The 15612-nt window shown below is 56.5% G+C and overlaps 1 protein-coding gene across 1 annotated transcript in view; it reads left to right on the top strand.

The window, feature by feature from the left end:
• The window catches only part of SLAMF9 (SLAM family member 9), an 85867-nt gene extending 84937 nt beyond the window's left edge, over positions 1-930 (top strand). The window contains exon 5 of the mRNA XM_080649079.1: positions 294-930. Coding sequence (XP_080505205.1) covers positions 294-607 — 314 coding nt within the window. The 3' untranslated portion in view covers positions 608-930. The remainder of the gene's footprint in view (positions 1-293) is intronic.
• The last annotated feature ends 14682 nt before the right edge of the window (positions 931-15612 follow it).

The following is a 15612-nucleotide window of genomic DNA, read 5'->3' as shown; positions in this document are numbered from 1 at the left end:
TAGAACCCCTCCCAGAGGGACTTGACCCTTGGATTGGGTGGGGGACTCCCCTCTTTCCCTAGAAAGCCCAACTTCTGAAGGTCTCTTCTAGTCTCTTGCTCAGCTTGAGATTGCTCCCCAGATCTCAGTTCCTGAGCTTCTGTGAATAGAATAAGTATTTCAAGGGACACTTGCAAGGGAACATCAGCTGACTGAACTTGAGACCCCTCTGTGGGATTTGGGGTGGGTGTCTGCAACTCACCTCTCCCTTTGGTAAGACTCCCTCTCCCCCTGCCTCCTTCCTTCTGTTCCAGATCTCAGATACCCTTCAGAGAAGGCCTCAGCTTCCTTCTGCCTCCTGGCCAAGGCATTGCTCCTCCTCCTGCTCTTGGTAACTCTGGCCATGGGGTTGTGGCTCGCTCGAGGCCAGAAAGAATGCAAGACACCAAAGATGAAAAAAGTCAGGAGGGACAGATTGAGACTGAGAAAGACAGACAAGCCTGGCCCAGCTGGCTTAGTGGTTGAACGTCGAACTAGAAACCAGGAGGTCACAGTTGGATTCCCAGTCAGGACACAGGCCCGGGTTGTGGGCTCAATCCCCAGTTGGGGGCGTACAGGAGGTCTATGATTCTCATCATTGATGTTGCTATCTCTCTCCCTTTCTCTTTCTCTCTGAAATCAATAAAAGTATATAAAAAAATAAAGTTGAAGTAATTGAGGTGGGGGGAGAGAGAGAGAGAGAGAGGAGAGAGAGGAGCCTGGCCTGGCCCTCGCCTGGCCTGATAGCCCCTTGGGGACCCCCTACCTGACCGCTGTTTCCTCCCAGCTGCAGGAAATCCTCCCTCTTCTCCAAAGGCTCTCCTTGTCCCAGGGGCCGAGGGTGGATGTACAAAGGTCTTTACCCTCCCAGGGACGATTGGAATAAAGTTGAATTAGATGACTGCCATCTGGAGAAGCTTGTTTGGTCCCTCACTGGATGACTGTGGTAAGCCTGTGTCTCTTTCCTTCCTCTCTAGGTGCTCCCTCCAATGCCCCTCCCTTCCTCTCCAGGTGCTCCCTCCAGCCCCCTTCCCTCTCCAGGTACTCCCTCCAACCCCCTTCCCTTCCTCTCCAGGTGCTCCCTCCAATGCCCCTCCCTTCCTCTCCAGGTGCTCCCTCCAGCCCCCTTCCCTTCCTCTCCAGGTGCTCCCTCCAGCCCCCTTCCCTTCCTCTCCAGGTGCTCCCTCCAGCCCCCTTCCCTTCCTCTCCGGGTGCTCCCTCCAGCCCCCTTCCCTTCCTCTCCAGGTGCTCCCTCCAGCCCCCTTCCCTTCCACTCCAGGTGCTCCCTCCAACCCCCTTCCCTTCCTCTCCAGGTGCTCCCTCCAGCCCCCTTCCCTTCCTCTACAGGTGCTCCCTCCAACCCCCTTCCCTTCATCTCCAGGTGCTCCCTCCAACCCCCTTCCCTTCCTCTCCAGGTGCTCCCTCCAGCCCCCTTCCCTTCCTCTCCAGGTGCTCCCTCCAACCCCCTTCCCTTCATCTCCAGGTGCTCCCTCCAACCCCCTTCCCTTCCTCTCCAGGTGCTCCCTCCAGCCCCCTTCCCTTCCTCTCCAGGTGCTCCCTCCAATGCCCCTCCCTTCCTCTCTAGGTGCTCCCTCCAATGCCCCTCCCTTCCTCTCCAGGTGCTCCCTCCAACCCCCTTCCCTTCATCTCCAGGTGCTCCCTCCAACCCCCTTCCCTTCCTCTCCAGGTGCTCCCTCCAGCCCCCTTCCCTTCCACTCCAGGTGCTCCCTCCAGCCCCCTTCCCTTCCACTCCGGGTGCTCCCTCCAACCCCCTTCCCTTCCTCTCCAGGTGCTCCCTCCAGCCCCCTTCCCTTCCTCTACAGGTGCTCCCTCCAACCCCCTTCCCTTCATCTCCAGGTGCTCCCTCCAACCCCCTTCCCTTCCTCTCCAGGTGCTCCCTCCAGCCCCCTTCCCTTCCTCTCCAGGTGCTCCCTCCAACCCCCTTCCCTTCATCTCCAGGTGCTCCCTCCAACCCCCTTCCCTTCCTCTCCAGGTGCTCCCTCCAGCCCCCTTCCCTTCCTCTCCAGGTGCTCCCTCCAATGCCCCTCCCTTCCTCTCTAGGTGCTCCCTCCAATGCCCCTCCCTTCCTCTCCAGGTGCTCCCTCCAACCCCCTTCCCTTCATCTCCAGGTGCTCCCTCCAACCCCCTTCCCTTCCTCTCCAGGTGCTCCCTCCAGCCCCCTTCCCTTCCACTCCAGGTGCTCCCTCCAGCCCCCTTCCCTTCCACTCCGGGTGCTCCCTCCAGCCCCCTTCCCTTCCACTCCAGGTGCTCCCTCCAGCCCCCTTCCCTTCCTCTCCAGGTGCTCCCTCCAACCCCCTTCCCTCTCCAGGTGCTCCCTCCAGCCCCCTTCCCTTCCACTCCAGGTGCTCCCTCCAGCCCCCTTCCCTTCCACTCCAGGTGCTCCCTCCAACCCCCTTCCCTTCCTCTCCAGGTGCTCCCTCCAGCCCCCTTCCCTCTCCAGGTGCTCCCTCCAGCCCCCTCCCTTCCACTCCAGGTGCTCCCTCCAACCCCCTTCCCTTCCTCTCCAGGTGCTCCCTCCAGCCCCCTTCCCTTCCTCTCCAGGTGCTCCCTCCAGCCCCCTTCCCTTCCTCTCCGGGTGCTCCCTCCAGCCCCCTTCCCTTCCTCTCCAGGTGCTCCCTCCAGCCCCCTTCCCTTCCTCTCCGGGTGCTCCCTCCAGCCCCCTTCCCTTCATCTCCAGGTGCTCCCTCCAGCCCCCTTCCCTCTCCAGGTGTTCCCTCCAGCCCCCTCCCTTCCACTCCAGGTGCTCCCTCCAACCCCCTTCCCTTCCTCTCTAGGTGCTCCCTCCAGCCCCCTTCCCTTCCTCTCCAGGTGCTCCCTCCAGCCCCCTTCCCTTCCACTCCAGGTACTCCCTCCAGCCCCCTTCCCTTCCTCTCCAGGTGCTCCCTCCAGCCCCCTTCCCTTCCTCTCCAGGTGCTCCCTCCAGCCCCCTTCCCTTCCACTCCGGGTGCTCCCTCCAGCCCCCTTCCCTTCCTCTCCAGGTGCTCCCTCCAGCCCCCTTCCCTTCCTCTCCAGGTGCTCCCTCCAGCCCCCTTCCCTTCCTCTCCGGGTGCTCCCTCCAGCCCCCTTCCCTTCCTCTCCAGGTGCTCCCTCCAGCCCCCTTCCCTTCCTCTCCGGGTGCTCCCTCCAGCCCCCTTCCCTTCCACTCCAGGTGCTCCCTCCAGCCCCCTTCCCTTCCACTCCAGGTGCTCCCTCCAGCCCCCTTCCCTTCCTCTCCAGGTGCTCCCTCCAGCCCCCTTCCCTTCCACTCCAGGTACTCCCTCCAGCCCCCTTCCCTTCCTCTCCAGGTGCTCCCTCCAACCCCCTTCCCTTCCACTCCAGGTGCTCCCTCCAGCCCCCTTCCCTTCCTCTCCAGGTGCTCCCTCCAGCCCCCTTCCCTTCCACTCCAGGTGCTCCCTCCAGCCCCCTTCCCTTCCACTCCAGGTGCTCCCTCCAGCCCCCTTGCCTTCCTCTCCAGGTGCTCCCTCCAGCCCCCTTCCCTTCCTCTCCAGGTGCTCCCTCCAGCCCCCTTCCCTTCCTCTCCGGGTGCTCCCTCCAGCCCCCTTCCCTTCCTCTCCAGGTGCTCCCTTCAGTCCCCTTCCCTTCCTCTCCGGGTGCTCCCTCCAGCCCCCTTCCCTTCCACTCCAGGTGCTCCCTCCAGCCCCCTTCCCTTCCACTCCAGGTGCTCCCTCCAGCCCCCTTCCCTTCCTCTCCAGGTGCTCCCTCCAGCCCCCTTCCCTTCCACTCCAGGTGCTCCCTCCAGCCCCCTTCCCTTCCTCTCCAGGTGCTCCCTCCAGCCCCCTTCCCTTCCACTCCAGGTGCTCCCTCCAGCCCCCTTCCCTTCCTCTCCAGGTGCTCCCTCCAACCCCCTTCCCTTCCTCTCCAGGTGCTCCCTCCAACCCCCTTCCCTTCCACTCCAGGTGCTCCCTCCAGCCCCCTTCCCTTCCTCTCCAGGTGCTCCCTCCAGCCCCCTTCCCTTCCACTCCAGGTGCTCCCTCCAGCCCCCTTCCCTTCCTCTCCAGGTGCTCCCTCCAGCCCCCTTCACTCTCCTGGTGCTCCCTCCAGCCCCCTTCCCTTCCACTCCAGGTGCTCCCTCCAGCCCCCTTCCCTTCCACTCCAGGTGCTCCCTCCAACCCCCTTCCCTTCCTCTCCAGGTGCTCCCTCCAGCCCCCTTCCCTCTCCAGGTGCTCCCTCCAGCCCCCTCCCTTCCACTCCAGGTGCTCCCTCCAACCCCCTTCCCTTCCTCTCCAGGTGCTCCCTCCAGCCCCCTTCCCTTCCTCTCCAGGTGCTCCCTCCAGCCCCCTTCCCTTCCTCTCCGGGTGCTCCCTCCAGCCCCCTTCCCTTCCTCTCCAGGTGCTCCCTCCAGCCCCCTTCCCTCTCCAGGTGCTCCCTCCAGCCCCCTCCCTTCCACTCCAGGTGCTCCCTCCAACCCCTTCCCTTCCTCTCCAGGTGCTCCCTCCAGCCCCCTTCCCTTCCTCTCCAGGTGCTCCCTCCAGCCCCCTTCCCTTCCTCTCCGGGTGCTCCCTCCAGCCCCCTTCCCTTCCTCTCCAGGTGCTCCCTCCAGCCCCCTTCCCTTCCTCTCCGGGTGCTCCCTCCAGCCCCCTTCCCTTCATCTCCGGGTGCTCCCTCCAGCCCCCTTCCCTCTCCAGGTGCTCCCTCCAGCCCCCTCCCTTCCACTCCAGGTGCTCCCTCCAACCCCCTTCCCTTCCTCTCTAGGTGCTCCCTCCAGCCCCCTTCCCTTCCTCTCCAGGTGCTCCCTCCAGCCCCCTTCCCTTCCACTCCAGGTACTCCCTCCAGCCCCCTTCCCTTCCTCTCCAGGTGCTCCCTCCAGCCCCCTTCCCTCTCCAGGTGCTCCCTCCAGCCCCCTTCCCTTCCTCTCCAGGTGCTCCCTCCAGCCCCCTTCCCTTCCTCTCCGGGTGCTCCCTCCAGCCCCCTTCCCTTCCTCTCCAGGTGCTCCCTCCAGCCCCCTTCCCTTCCACTCCAGGTGCTCCCTCCAACCCCCTTCCCTTCCTCTCCAGGTGCTCCCTCCAGCCCCCTTCCCTTCCTCTACAGGTGCTCCCTCCAACCCCCTTCCCTTCATCTCCAGGTGCTCCCTCCAACCCCCTTCCCTTCCTCTCCAGGTGCTCCCTCCAGCCCCCTTCCCTTCCTCTCCAGGTGCTCCCTCCAACCCCCTTCCCTTCATCTCCAGGTGCTCCCTCCAACCCCCTTCCCTTCCTCTCCAGGTGCTCCCTCCAGCCCCCTTCCCTTCCTCTCCAGGTGCTCCCTCCAATGCCCCTCCCTTCCTCTCTAGGTGCTCCCTCCAACCCCCTTCCCTTCCTCTCCAGGTGCTCCCTCCAGCCCCCTTCCCTCTCCAGGTGCTCCCTCCAGCCCCCTTCCCTTCCACTCCAGGTGCTCCCTCCAGCCCCCTTCCCTTCCTCTCCAGGTGCTCCCTCCAGCCCCCTTCCCTTCCTCTCCGGGTGCTCCCTCCAATGCCCCTCCCTTCCTCTCTAGGTACTCCCTCCAACCCCCTTCCCTTCCTCTCCAGGTGCTCCCTCCAGCCCCCTTCCCTTCCTCTCCAGGTGCTCCCTCCAATGCCCCTCCCTTCCTCTCTAGGTGCTCCCTCCAACCCCCTTCCCTTCCTCTCCAGGTGCTCCCTCCAGCCCCCTTCCCTTACTCTCCGGGTGCTCCCTCCAGCCCCCTTCCCTTCCTCTCCAGGTGCTCCCTCCAGCCCCCTTCCCTCTCCAGGTGCTCCCTCCAACCCCCTTCCCTTCCACTCCAGGTGCTCCCTCCAGCCCCCTTCCCTTCCTCTCCGGGTGCTCCCTCCAGTCCCCTTCCCTTCCTCTCCAGGTGCTCCCTCCAGCCCCCTTCCCTTCCTCTCCAGGTGCTCCCTCCAGCCCCCTTCCCTTCCACTCCAGGTGCTCCCTCCAGTCCCCTTCCCTTCCACTCCAGGTGCTCCCTCCAGCCCCCTTCCCTCCACTCCAGGTGCTCCCTCCAGCCCCCTTCCCTTCCACTCCAGGTGCTCCCTCCAGCCCCCTTCCCTTCCTCTCCAGGTGCTCCCTCCAGCCCCCTTCTCTTCCTCTCCAGGTGCTCCCTCCAGCCCCCTTCCCTTCCACTCCGGGTGCTCCCTCCAGCCCCCTTCCCTTCCACTCCAGGTTTCCCCTCAAATTCCTGCTTCTTTCCATTCCAGGTGCCATCTTTTCAGCCCACGTTTTCTCATGCCTGCCTTTGGGGGTAGGAGGCTTCACAATGTGGTGTTGGTGAATTATTCTTCACCACCTATCACCTTCCCCGTTAATATACAGAGTGTTTATATTTTAAATGAGAGAAGTGAGAGATTTCCTCTAATTTACCTAACCTGTGACTCTTCAGTGGGCGCATTGCTGGCACTGAGAACCCTATGAGTAGGGTTGTTCCTGCTAAGATCTGCTCTCACAGCCCTGCTTTCACCCTGGCTGCAAGTTCACTTAACTATTCCCATGCACCCCACCCCAGTCTAGAGGCTGGGGTGTCAGGGAGACAGGAACCCCTCCCCGCCTCAACCCCCCTCAGTGCTGTTCCTCTCTGGGACTGAGCGAGCCTGGAACCTTCCAGCCATCTCCCTGATGCCAGCTGCTCTGACCCTCTGGTACCTACCCCATAGGGATAACTGTTGGATCAATAGCTGCGGTCTGGACCCTTAATCTTTATTTGTGGTTGGTCTTACTGTCCTCTCTCTATAGATTTCCATGTCTCACACCTCTCTGGATTCTTGTCCTGGGTTAATGCCTACCTCTTACACATCACTGCTCTTGGGCAAAGGCCCTTAAATTTGTGTTCCTGTTCTTTCCTGAGGCCAATGACTAGCCTGAATTCCTCATCCAGGCCTGATCAGCCACTGCCAAGCCTTGGTCATCCTCCCAAAATCATACCTTGTGAAGCTGCCATGGGTGGGGGAATTGGGGAGAGACTTGGAAGTCCCCCAAGTGACAGGACACGTGTTAGTAATGAGTGAATGGAAGGGGGTGTAGAGTCCAGTGGGGAGAGCACTGGTGAGCTCTCAGGAGATCTGGGCTCTGCCCTGCCACTCACCTCTAGCTTAGCACACTTTGTTCAGGAAACACCCATTGGGGTACAGTTCCTTCCACAGAGAACACACACTGAAGGAGAGACAGGCATTGGCACAGCTAATTGGTGCATTTACAGAGATATGGCTGAGAGAGTACCGTGGCTCCCACAGAGGCAGGAGGAGCTGTGCCCCTGGGGAGTTTAGGAGTCTGAGGAGCTGGGAGAAGGCCACGTGGCAGAAGCCATTCCTGACATTTGTCTGGACCTCACCTTCCCCCCTCTCTCAGTGAGGACAAAGATGCTGACCTCCAAAGTGTCTTCCAAGACAAGGGATCCTGGGCTGTGAAGGGGCTTTGGAATGCACTGGGAATGGTGGAGACCCAGGACACTGCTTTTGGGAAAACTGGGCGAGGCACCAGGAACCTAGGAGGGTGGCTCTGAGCAGCATGGGCAGAAGCTAAGAGCCAGGCCTCCTGGACTGGAAAGGAAGCGGGGCTAGGAGGTAAGGAGGAACTTCCTACCTAGGTTTATGTGCAGGACAGAGAGCCCCGTGGGGCTGAGGAAGGTGGTGGCAAGGGTGGGAAACCAGTCCCCAAAGAGCTCCTATGTCTGACAACAGATCCACTCTGTTCTCTGAGGGCCCCAGCCCTGGTTCTGCTGGAAGGCAGTCCCTGGCTTGAGGCTGATTTTCCATGCCTCTCCCCAGGCCTAAGCAGCCCCACTTTCTGCAAGGTCTGAGTTCTACACACCTACAGCCCCCATGCTCTTCAGTTCCTCTTTACCTTCCTGAGAACTAGAAAAGGACAACTGGTTCTATCTAGAGCATACACAGGGGCAGCTCCTTCCTCTTGCATCCCAGACACAGCAAGTAAATAAAGGAGTGAAGGGTGCCTGTATGGCTGGCCCAGGGCAGGGGTCTCCCTGGAATTTGGCAAAGTCCCTTCTTCTCCCACACAGTCTCTGAACACATAGAGAAAAGGGTACCTGGAAGAAGAGGGCTGAGATGCTTAAACGAGCGGAATATAAGCTCAGAGAGGCCACGCCTCTTCCTCTGCAGGAAGCCAGGATAGTAATCACCTTTGCAGTTTGCAAAGTTTGCTCACTCTTTGAAACAGGTGAAAGCAAACATTTAAGCACCTCCTGTCAGGCACTGGGCTAGCACCGGAGAGGAAATGACACTGTCTGCCCTCAAGGAACTTTGTGGGGTGTGTAAAGATATAATCACAGTGAAAGGTGACAAGGGCTGTGGGTGAAGGCAAGGGCATAGTGGGAGGAGTCAGGCATGGGGTGGCCCTGAGGGAAGAGGGAAACAGAGTTTGAAGAGTGATTAGCAGGGAGAGTCCTGGGAAGGGAGAAAGAGGACATTGTAGCCAGACAGCAGATAAGGGAGCAGATACTACATGAAAAAGCACAGGGAATTCCAGGGACTGCAAGGCCATGCACTGCGCCTGATACAGAGGTAGGTGACAAATGAGTCTGGAGAGGTGGGCAGGGTCCCTCTGAGAGACTAAGGGCTATGGGGGAATTCAAGGATGAACAAGACAGGAGAAACCAAGATGGCAGCATAGGTAAACACCTAAACTGCTGCCTTGCACAACAATTTCAAAACTACAACTAAAAGACAAAATGGACATCATCCAGAACCACAGGAAGGCTGGCTGAGTGGAAATTCTCCAACTAGAAGGAAAGAGAAAAGCACACTGAGACTCAGAGGAGCTGCAGGAGGCAGAGGTACTGAGATGTGCACGGAGAGGACTGGCAACTGAGTGCACGGCTGGGTTTCTCAAGCGGGAGGGAGACAAAAGCTCCCGGCTGCACTGAACTCCAGTTCCGGGCAAGACTCTGGGGACCCAGACTCATACGGGGTGAAACTGGACTGTCAGGAAAGAGAAAAGCACACTGAGACTCAGAGGAACTGCGGAAGGCAGAGGTACCAAGGTGCGCACATGGAGAGGGCAGGCAACTGAGTATGCAGCTGGGTTTCTCAAGCGGGAGGGAGACAAAAGCTCCCAACTGCACTGAACTCCAGTTCCGGGCAAGACTCTGGGGACCCAGACTCATTCGGGGAGAAACTGGACTGTCTGTCAGTGGGCGGAACTCGAGGGCGGCTTTCTCTCAGAGGTGCTTGCAGCGATTACTACGGGACACTGAGACACAGGGGCCTATTAGGGCAGGGCTGACGGGAAACCAATGGTGTCTGCTGTGCCCTGAGACTCCGCCCCATCCAAGCTGAGCACAGAGGCTTTTGCAAGTCTTGTCTCATAAGGGTGTCTCCAGCACAGAAGTTCTCCCAGCGTAGACACAGCTGATCCTCACAGCCAATCGGCCTGGAGGTCAATTCCTCCCAGTGATACCAACAACAATCAAGGCTTAACTACAACAAGACTGTGCACACATCCCACAAAGGGGTGCACCAAGAGCAGCCGTGGGCAAACTATGGCCTGCGGGCCGAATCCGGCCTGTTCGGCTGTTCTATCCAGCCCGCAGAGCCGAAAGAGCAGAGGGTTCTCTTGCTCTCCCCTCTGCCCCTTCACCAGCAGCAGTGTTAACATGGCAACATCGGGAAACACGGCCGCAGCTCCTTCTTCTGAGTGGGCGGATTTATATCCGCCCATTCAGTAGAAGGAACAACCTCTCAATCTCCCAGAGGCTCCTTGTAATGCCTGCGGATGCGTCCCCCGACATCACCCTGGGAATGCGTAGACACTTATCGTGGTGATGTAGGGAGACACGCCCCTGGAGAGCGCAGTATCAGAGCATTAGCTAAAAAGGAGACCAACAACACTGTTCCCACTGAAGTTGATGTTTTAAAGACCAAAAACCTTTCAACCCAGTCTACATTGCCATCTACATCTACGTCCCGGGCATAATTTGGAAGTTGCACTAAAGAAAATGTTTAATTTACTGTTTACACATTTTGTTCTTTTCTATTTGTTTTAGTTTTAAATTATTTTATTATATTTAAGTTTAATTTGAAAGGCTTTTGTACCTTTCCTTTGTAAGGCAATTTTATTTTGCCTTTGCCATCTTCAGTATAAGGTATGTTATTGTGCTATGATTCCTCCATTTTTTGAAGTTTCAAGTGATCATAATTAGTGTTTACATTCTTCTTGTTAAAATGTTTGAAATGAATAAAACTATTGAAATAAAAAAAAAAGACCGTACCCTTTTATATAATGATGTTTACTTTGAATTTATATTAGTTCACACAAACACTCCATCCATGCTTTTGTTCTGGCCCTCCGGTCCAGTTTAAGAACCCATTGTGGCCCTCAAGTCAAAAAGTTTGCCCACCCCTGACCAAGAATGTCCACCTCAGGTAATTAGGGAGGCTGAGCCACTGGGCCCTATAGGACACCTAGCACACAAAGCCACTCTATCAACTCAGGGAAGCAGTGAAAATGCGGAGACAAAGAAACAGATCACAAATGAAAGAAATGGAGGAAAGCAAATGACTGAATATAGAGTTCAAAACCACGGTTAAAAGGTTTTTCAAGAATTTTCTAGAAAAGGCCGATAAATTTAGCGAGACCCTCGAGGATATGAAAAAGGACCAACTAGAAATTAAGCATACACTGACTGAAATAAAAAATATTATACAGAGATCCAACAGCAGACTAGAGGATCGCAAAAATCAAGTCAAAGATTTGAAATACAAAGAAGCAAAAAACACTCAACTGGAAAAGAAAAAAGAAAAAAGAACAAAAAAATATGAAGATAGTGTAAGGAGCCTCTGGGACAACTTCAAGCATACCAACATCCGAATTATGGGGGTGCCAGAAGAAGAGAAAGAGCAAGATACTGAAAGCCTATTTGAAGAAATAATGACCAAAAACTTACCCCACCTGGTGAAAGAAATAGACTTACAAATCCAGGAAGCGCAGGGAACCCAAAACAAAAGGAATCCAAAGAGGACCACACCAAGACACATCATAATTAAAATGCCAAGAGCAAAAGACAAAGAGAGAATATTAAAAGCAGCAAGAGAAAAACAGTTAGTTACCTACAAGGGAGCACCCATACGACTGTCAGCTGATTTCTCAACAGAAATTATGCAGGCCAGATGGGAGTGGCAAGAAATTTTCAAAGTGATGAATAGCAAGAACCTACAACCAAGATTACTCTACCCAGCAAAGCTATCATTCAGAATTGAAGGGCAGATAAAGAGCTTCACAGATAAGAAAAAGCTAAAGGAGTTCATCACCACCAAACCAGTATTATATGAAATGCTGAAAGGTATTCTTTAAGAAGAGGAAGAAGAAAAAGGTAAAGATAAAAATTATGAACAACAAATACATATCTATCAACAAGTGAATCTAAAAATCAAGTGAATAAAAAAATCTGATGAACAGAATAAACTGGTGAATATAATAGAATCAGGGGCATAGAAAGGGAGTGGACTGACAATTCTCGGGGGGAAAGGGGTGTGGGGGGGTGTGGGAAGAGACTGGACAAAAATCATAGACCTATGGATGAGGACAGTGAGGGGGCGTTTAAGGGCAGAGGGTGGGGTGGGAACCGCATGGAGGGGAGCTATGGGGGGAAATAGAGGAACAATTGTAATAATCTGAACAATAAAGATTTATTAAATTAAAAACAAAATGATGAACAAGACAGGCTCCACAGTCTCACGGGGCCAGAGTCTCATCCGGACAGGAGACAGCACACCAACAGTTACGTGATAATCTGGGAGAAATCACACTTTTTTTTTTTTTTTAAATCAGGACCAGTGTTCATGGGCACATGATCAGCCAAATCCCTGGAATTGACAACCTTTACTGATCTTTTGTCAACAAGCTGAAAATAAGTTACTTTGGTTAGGCAGAATCCTAGTTGGCTAGATAAACTTTCCCAGAGAGTAATAGATCAACCTGAGGAAAATCTTTAATTGTGAGCCTCAGGGACTAGTCCCCCCCACCCTTACCCCCATTTATTTTGGCATAGGGGGTGAGGGAACGAGTTATAGGGCTAGGCTCCCTTTCTTACCAAAAAGCCATCATGATACACCAGAATCACAGCAAAATAAGCTTCCAGGAAAAATGACCATATCATAAACTTCTAAAAATTGGAAATCATTTAAATACCACGTTTACAAAAAAGTGATTTTAGTGTTCAAGTGAGATCAGCTTATCCTCAAGAAAACACTGGGGACAGCAGAAAGGCAACCTTTGGACCAGAGGTGGAGCCCATTGCATTGTGGGAGGCAGCGCTTTCAGGCTGGTTGGGGAGGGGCCAAGAGGAAAAGATGCTTCAGCCATTTTTTCTAGGCACGCTGCCTGGCCTTGCTTTCTTGTGTGTCCACTAACACGATTTCATTACAGTCTTATCACTGTTCGCTCCATCTGTTACACTGTTAAGTATGGCTGAAACCTGCCGCTTTGGGAGCATTTGCTGGAGGGATGGTGGGAGAGGACTCCTGCCTCTGCTCATCCTCCCGGGTCCTCCTCCCCATTTCCATCTCAGGCACCCAGACCTTTACCCCTGGGAGGACTTTCCAGCAGTGAGAGTCCCTACAGATGGATTGGTCCTGGGTGGTGAGCTTCCTGGCCCATGATGTGGTCAGATGGGGCTGGCTGCTCACCTGGAGGAGGAGGCAGGGACACAGGTAAGCACAGTGTTAGACCCATTGTAGGGTCTCTCCTGACGTTGAGGCCACGATTCCATGAATCAATGCCTGTTGCACTAAGTTTGATTTCCAGGAGTTCACACTGGGGGGTGATCAGTGTTCTGCTTTCAGAAAAGACTTCCGGAAGGGAGACAGGACTGCTTACACCTGGTGGGGAAGGCATGACCACGCCACGTCCATATGGAAGGCAGCACAGAGCTGAGGAGTAGAAGGCCCAGAGGCACAGACATGCAAGTTATCTTTGTGCCTGCGGTTGAAATGTCCCAGGCGTGGGCTGATGAAGTCAGGGTAGGGCCTGGATCCGGCTCTGGCTCTGCCATGTCCTAGATGGGGAGCCTTGGGCAAGTCACTTCACCTGGCTCACTGAGTCTTGGCTTTCCCATTAGTCACGGGGACCAAACCTACTCCACAGGGCTTCCGTGCGGCTTACATAACAGCTATAAACACGGAGTCCCGAGTCTGGCACCTGCGGGGGCTCAGCAAAAGATCACATTCCATCCTTCTCTTCCAGTCTCCCGGGTCAGGATGTCTCTCTTTTCTCTCTTCTGGGCCTGTTTCCGCGGGGCACTGGGCGGAGTGGACTTGGCAACCTCAGCGGGGAGCCGCCTTCCCTCCGCACGGCGGGCAGTGCCGGGCGGGACCTGGGAGCTCGCCAGGTGCGGACAGGTATTTCCAGTTGGGCCAGAGGAGAAAGGGGCGGAGGTGGGATGGGATGAGGGAGGAGATCAGAGGAGCCCGGGAGCTAGGTGGATCCCCTGGGAGGAGGGAGGGAGTCCTGCTCCCTGCCGGGTGCTCCAGCCCCAGGCTCAGATTTCAACTCCGGCTGCCGGGTAGCGGAGGGAGGGGTCGGAGGGAGCGCACCCCGGAAGGAGGGCGCGCGGAGCCAGCCAAGGGCAGCTCCCGCGACTCCCGGAGCCCGGAGCCCGGCTCCGACCCGCCGCCCTCCGGCCTATCCGCCCGGCCGCACCGCTCTCCGCCAGGGGGCGACCTGCCCACGTGCGCGCCCTGCTCCCGCAAAACTACAAGTCCCAGGCCGCCCGGGGTCGCGCCCACCTCCTCGCCCTCCGCTGTCTGCTTCGGCCGCCGCGGGCGGGGATTGGCGGTCTCCAGGGCAACGGGAGGCTCTCGGGGCCTCGGAGGCGGGAGGCGGGTCCGCCCCCTATTGTGTAGCGGGTGGAGTGGAGCGGAGCGCGAGGAGCAGGTGAGGGCGTGGGCGTGCTAGAGGGGATGGGATGGGAGTGTCTCGGGGGACAGAGGAAGGTGCGGGAATCGGGGGGACAGAGAAAGGTGCGGGAGTCTGGGGGACAGGAGAAAGCGGGAGTCTTTTGGCGAGAAGTGGAATTTTCTGGGGCGCAGAACTAGGGGAGTGTTGGGGAGCGAAGTGGCATTCTTGGTGGGTGGGTTCCTTGGGCACTGGAGGAGTTCTGGAGGCAGTGCGTGTGTGTGTGTGTGTGTGTGTGTGTGTGTGTGTGTGTGTGTGTAGAGGGCTGGTTCTGGTGGGTCCCAAAAACAAGGAGTTCCAGGGGTCCAGAGAAGGCGAGGACTGAGGAAATGGGGGGTGAGGCATCAGAAGTGTATAGTGGCCCCTGCTGGGAGCTCAGGTGGCTAGAGCATTGTGGGGATACACCAAGGTTGGTCTGATCCCGGGTCTGGGCACATAAGAATCAACCAATGAATGCATAAATAAGTGGAACAAGTCCGTGTTTCTTCTCTTTCTTTCTCTCCTCCTCACCTCCCCCTTTCTCCCTTTCTCTATTTCTTAAAAAAAAATCAATAAAAAATTTTAAAGAAGTGTATTGGAAGCAGAGGCAGGGAAATTCTAGGGAGAAAAATTCCAGGGGGGGGGTAGGTGGAGAAGCCCCCGTGGGTGTGTACAATGGGTGGGGATTCTGGAAGAGACTGGAAGAGTTCCTGGAAGTGCAGAGGACCTGATGCAATTGGAGCTCAGGTTCCAAAAATGGGCATTTGTGTGTGTGTGTGGGGGAGGGGGGGGCGTGGAGGGTGCTGTGAGAAGTAGAGATGACTGGAATGGGAATACTGGGAGAATGGAGTGCTGGGTGCTGGAGACCAGACAGGTGAGGACATGCTGGGGGCAGAGGAGTTGATACAATTTTAGGCATTTGTGTGTGTGTGGTGGGGGGGGGGGGGGGGGCGGCGCGGAGGGTGCTGTGAGAAGTAGAGATGACTGGAATGGGGATACTGGGAGAATGGAGTGCTGGGTGCTGGAGACCAGACAGGTGAGGACATGCTGGGGGCAGAGGAGTTGATACAATTTTAGGAAAAGCAGAGGAATTCTGGAGAAACCTGGGTTACTAAGGTCCTCAGAAAACTGAGCCAGGAGGTAATTGAGGGTTCTTATACACTTGGAAAAAAATAGTTGGGGAAGTATGGGAGAGCTGGTTAGAAGCAGTGGGGAGCGAGGAGAAAGCTTCCCATGAGGTGCAGGACGCACGGGGCCATTAAGTAGAGGCCGGGGTCACGCTGAGAGACAGGGATGTTTTACAGCCAGTGGGAAACTGAAGCCAAGATTGGGGTGGAGGCCTAGAGCAGAGTCCACTTGGATTTGCCAGGCCCAAGGCAGGCAGCACCCCCACCCATCCCCAGGCCTCGCCCTATGGACTCATGGCTTTTTTTGGCTTTTCATGGATCATGCCCCTAGGGTTGGGGAAGGAAGAGCCTGCAAACCCTGGGGAGTGGATATTGGAGGGGAGTGAGTGGCAGGAATTGGGGTGAGGCACTTGGGTCAGGGTGTCTGGTGGAGGGAGGCTGCCTGGCAGCATCGTGAAGAGGTAGTGGGGCCAGATGCCAGCCCAGGGACCTGCCTAGACCTGGAGGGTGCTGCCCGGGCCCCCCATACCAGCCTGGGGGAGAGGCAGTCCCCCTTTCCCAAGTGCCTGACTCACTCACTGCTGAAGAGTGTTGGGAGGCTGAGTGGAGAAGGAGGGGCT

This window comes from Plecotus auritus, assembly GCF_963455305.1.
Source record: "Plecotus auritus genome assembly, chromosome: 12".
Taxonomy (NCBI): domain Eukaryota; kingdom Metazoa; phylum Chordata; class Mammalia; order Chiroptera; family Vespertilionidae; genus Plecotus; species Plecotus auritus.
The sequence above is the reverse complement of the archived record's forward strand: the minus strand, read 5'-3'. Positions and strand labels throughout refer to the sequence as shown.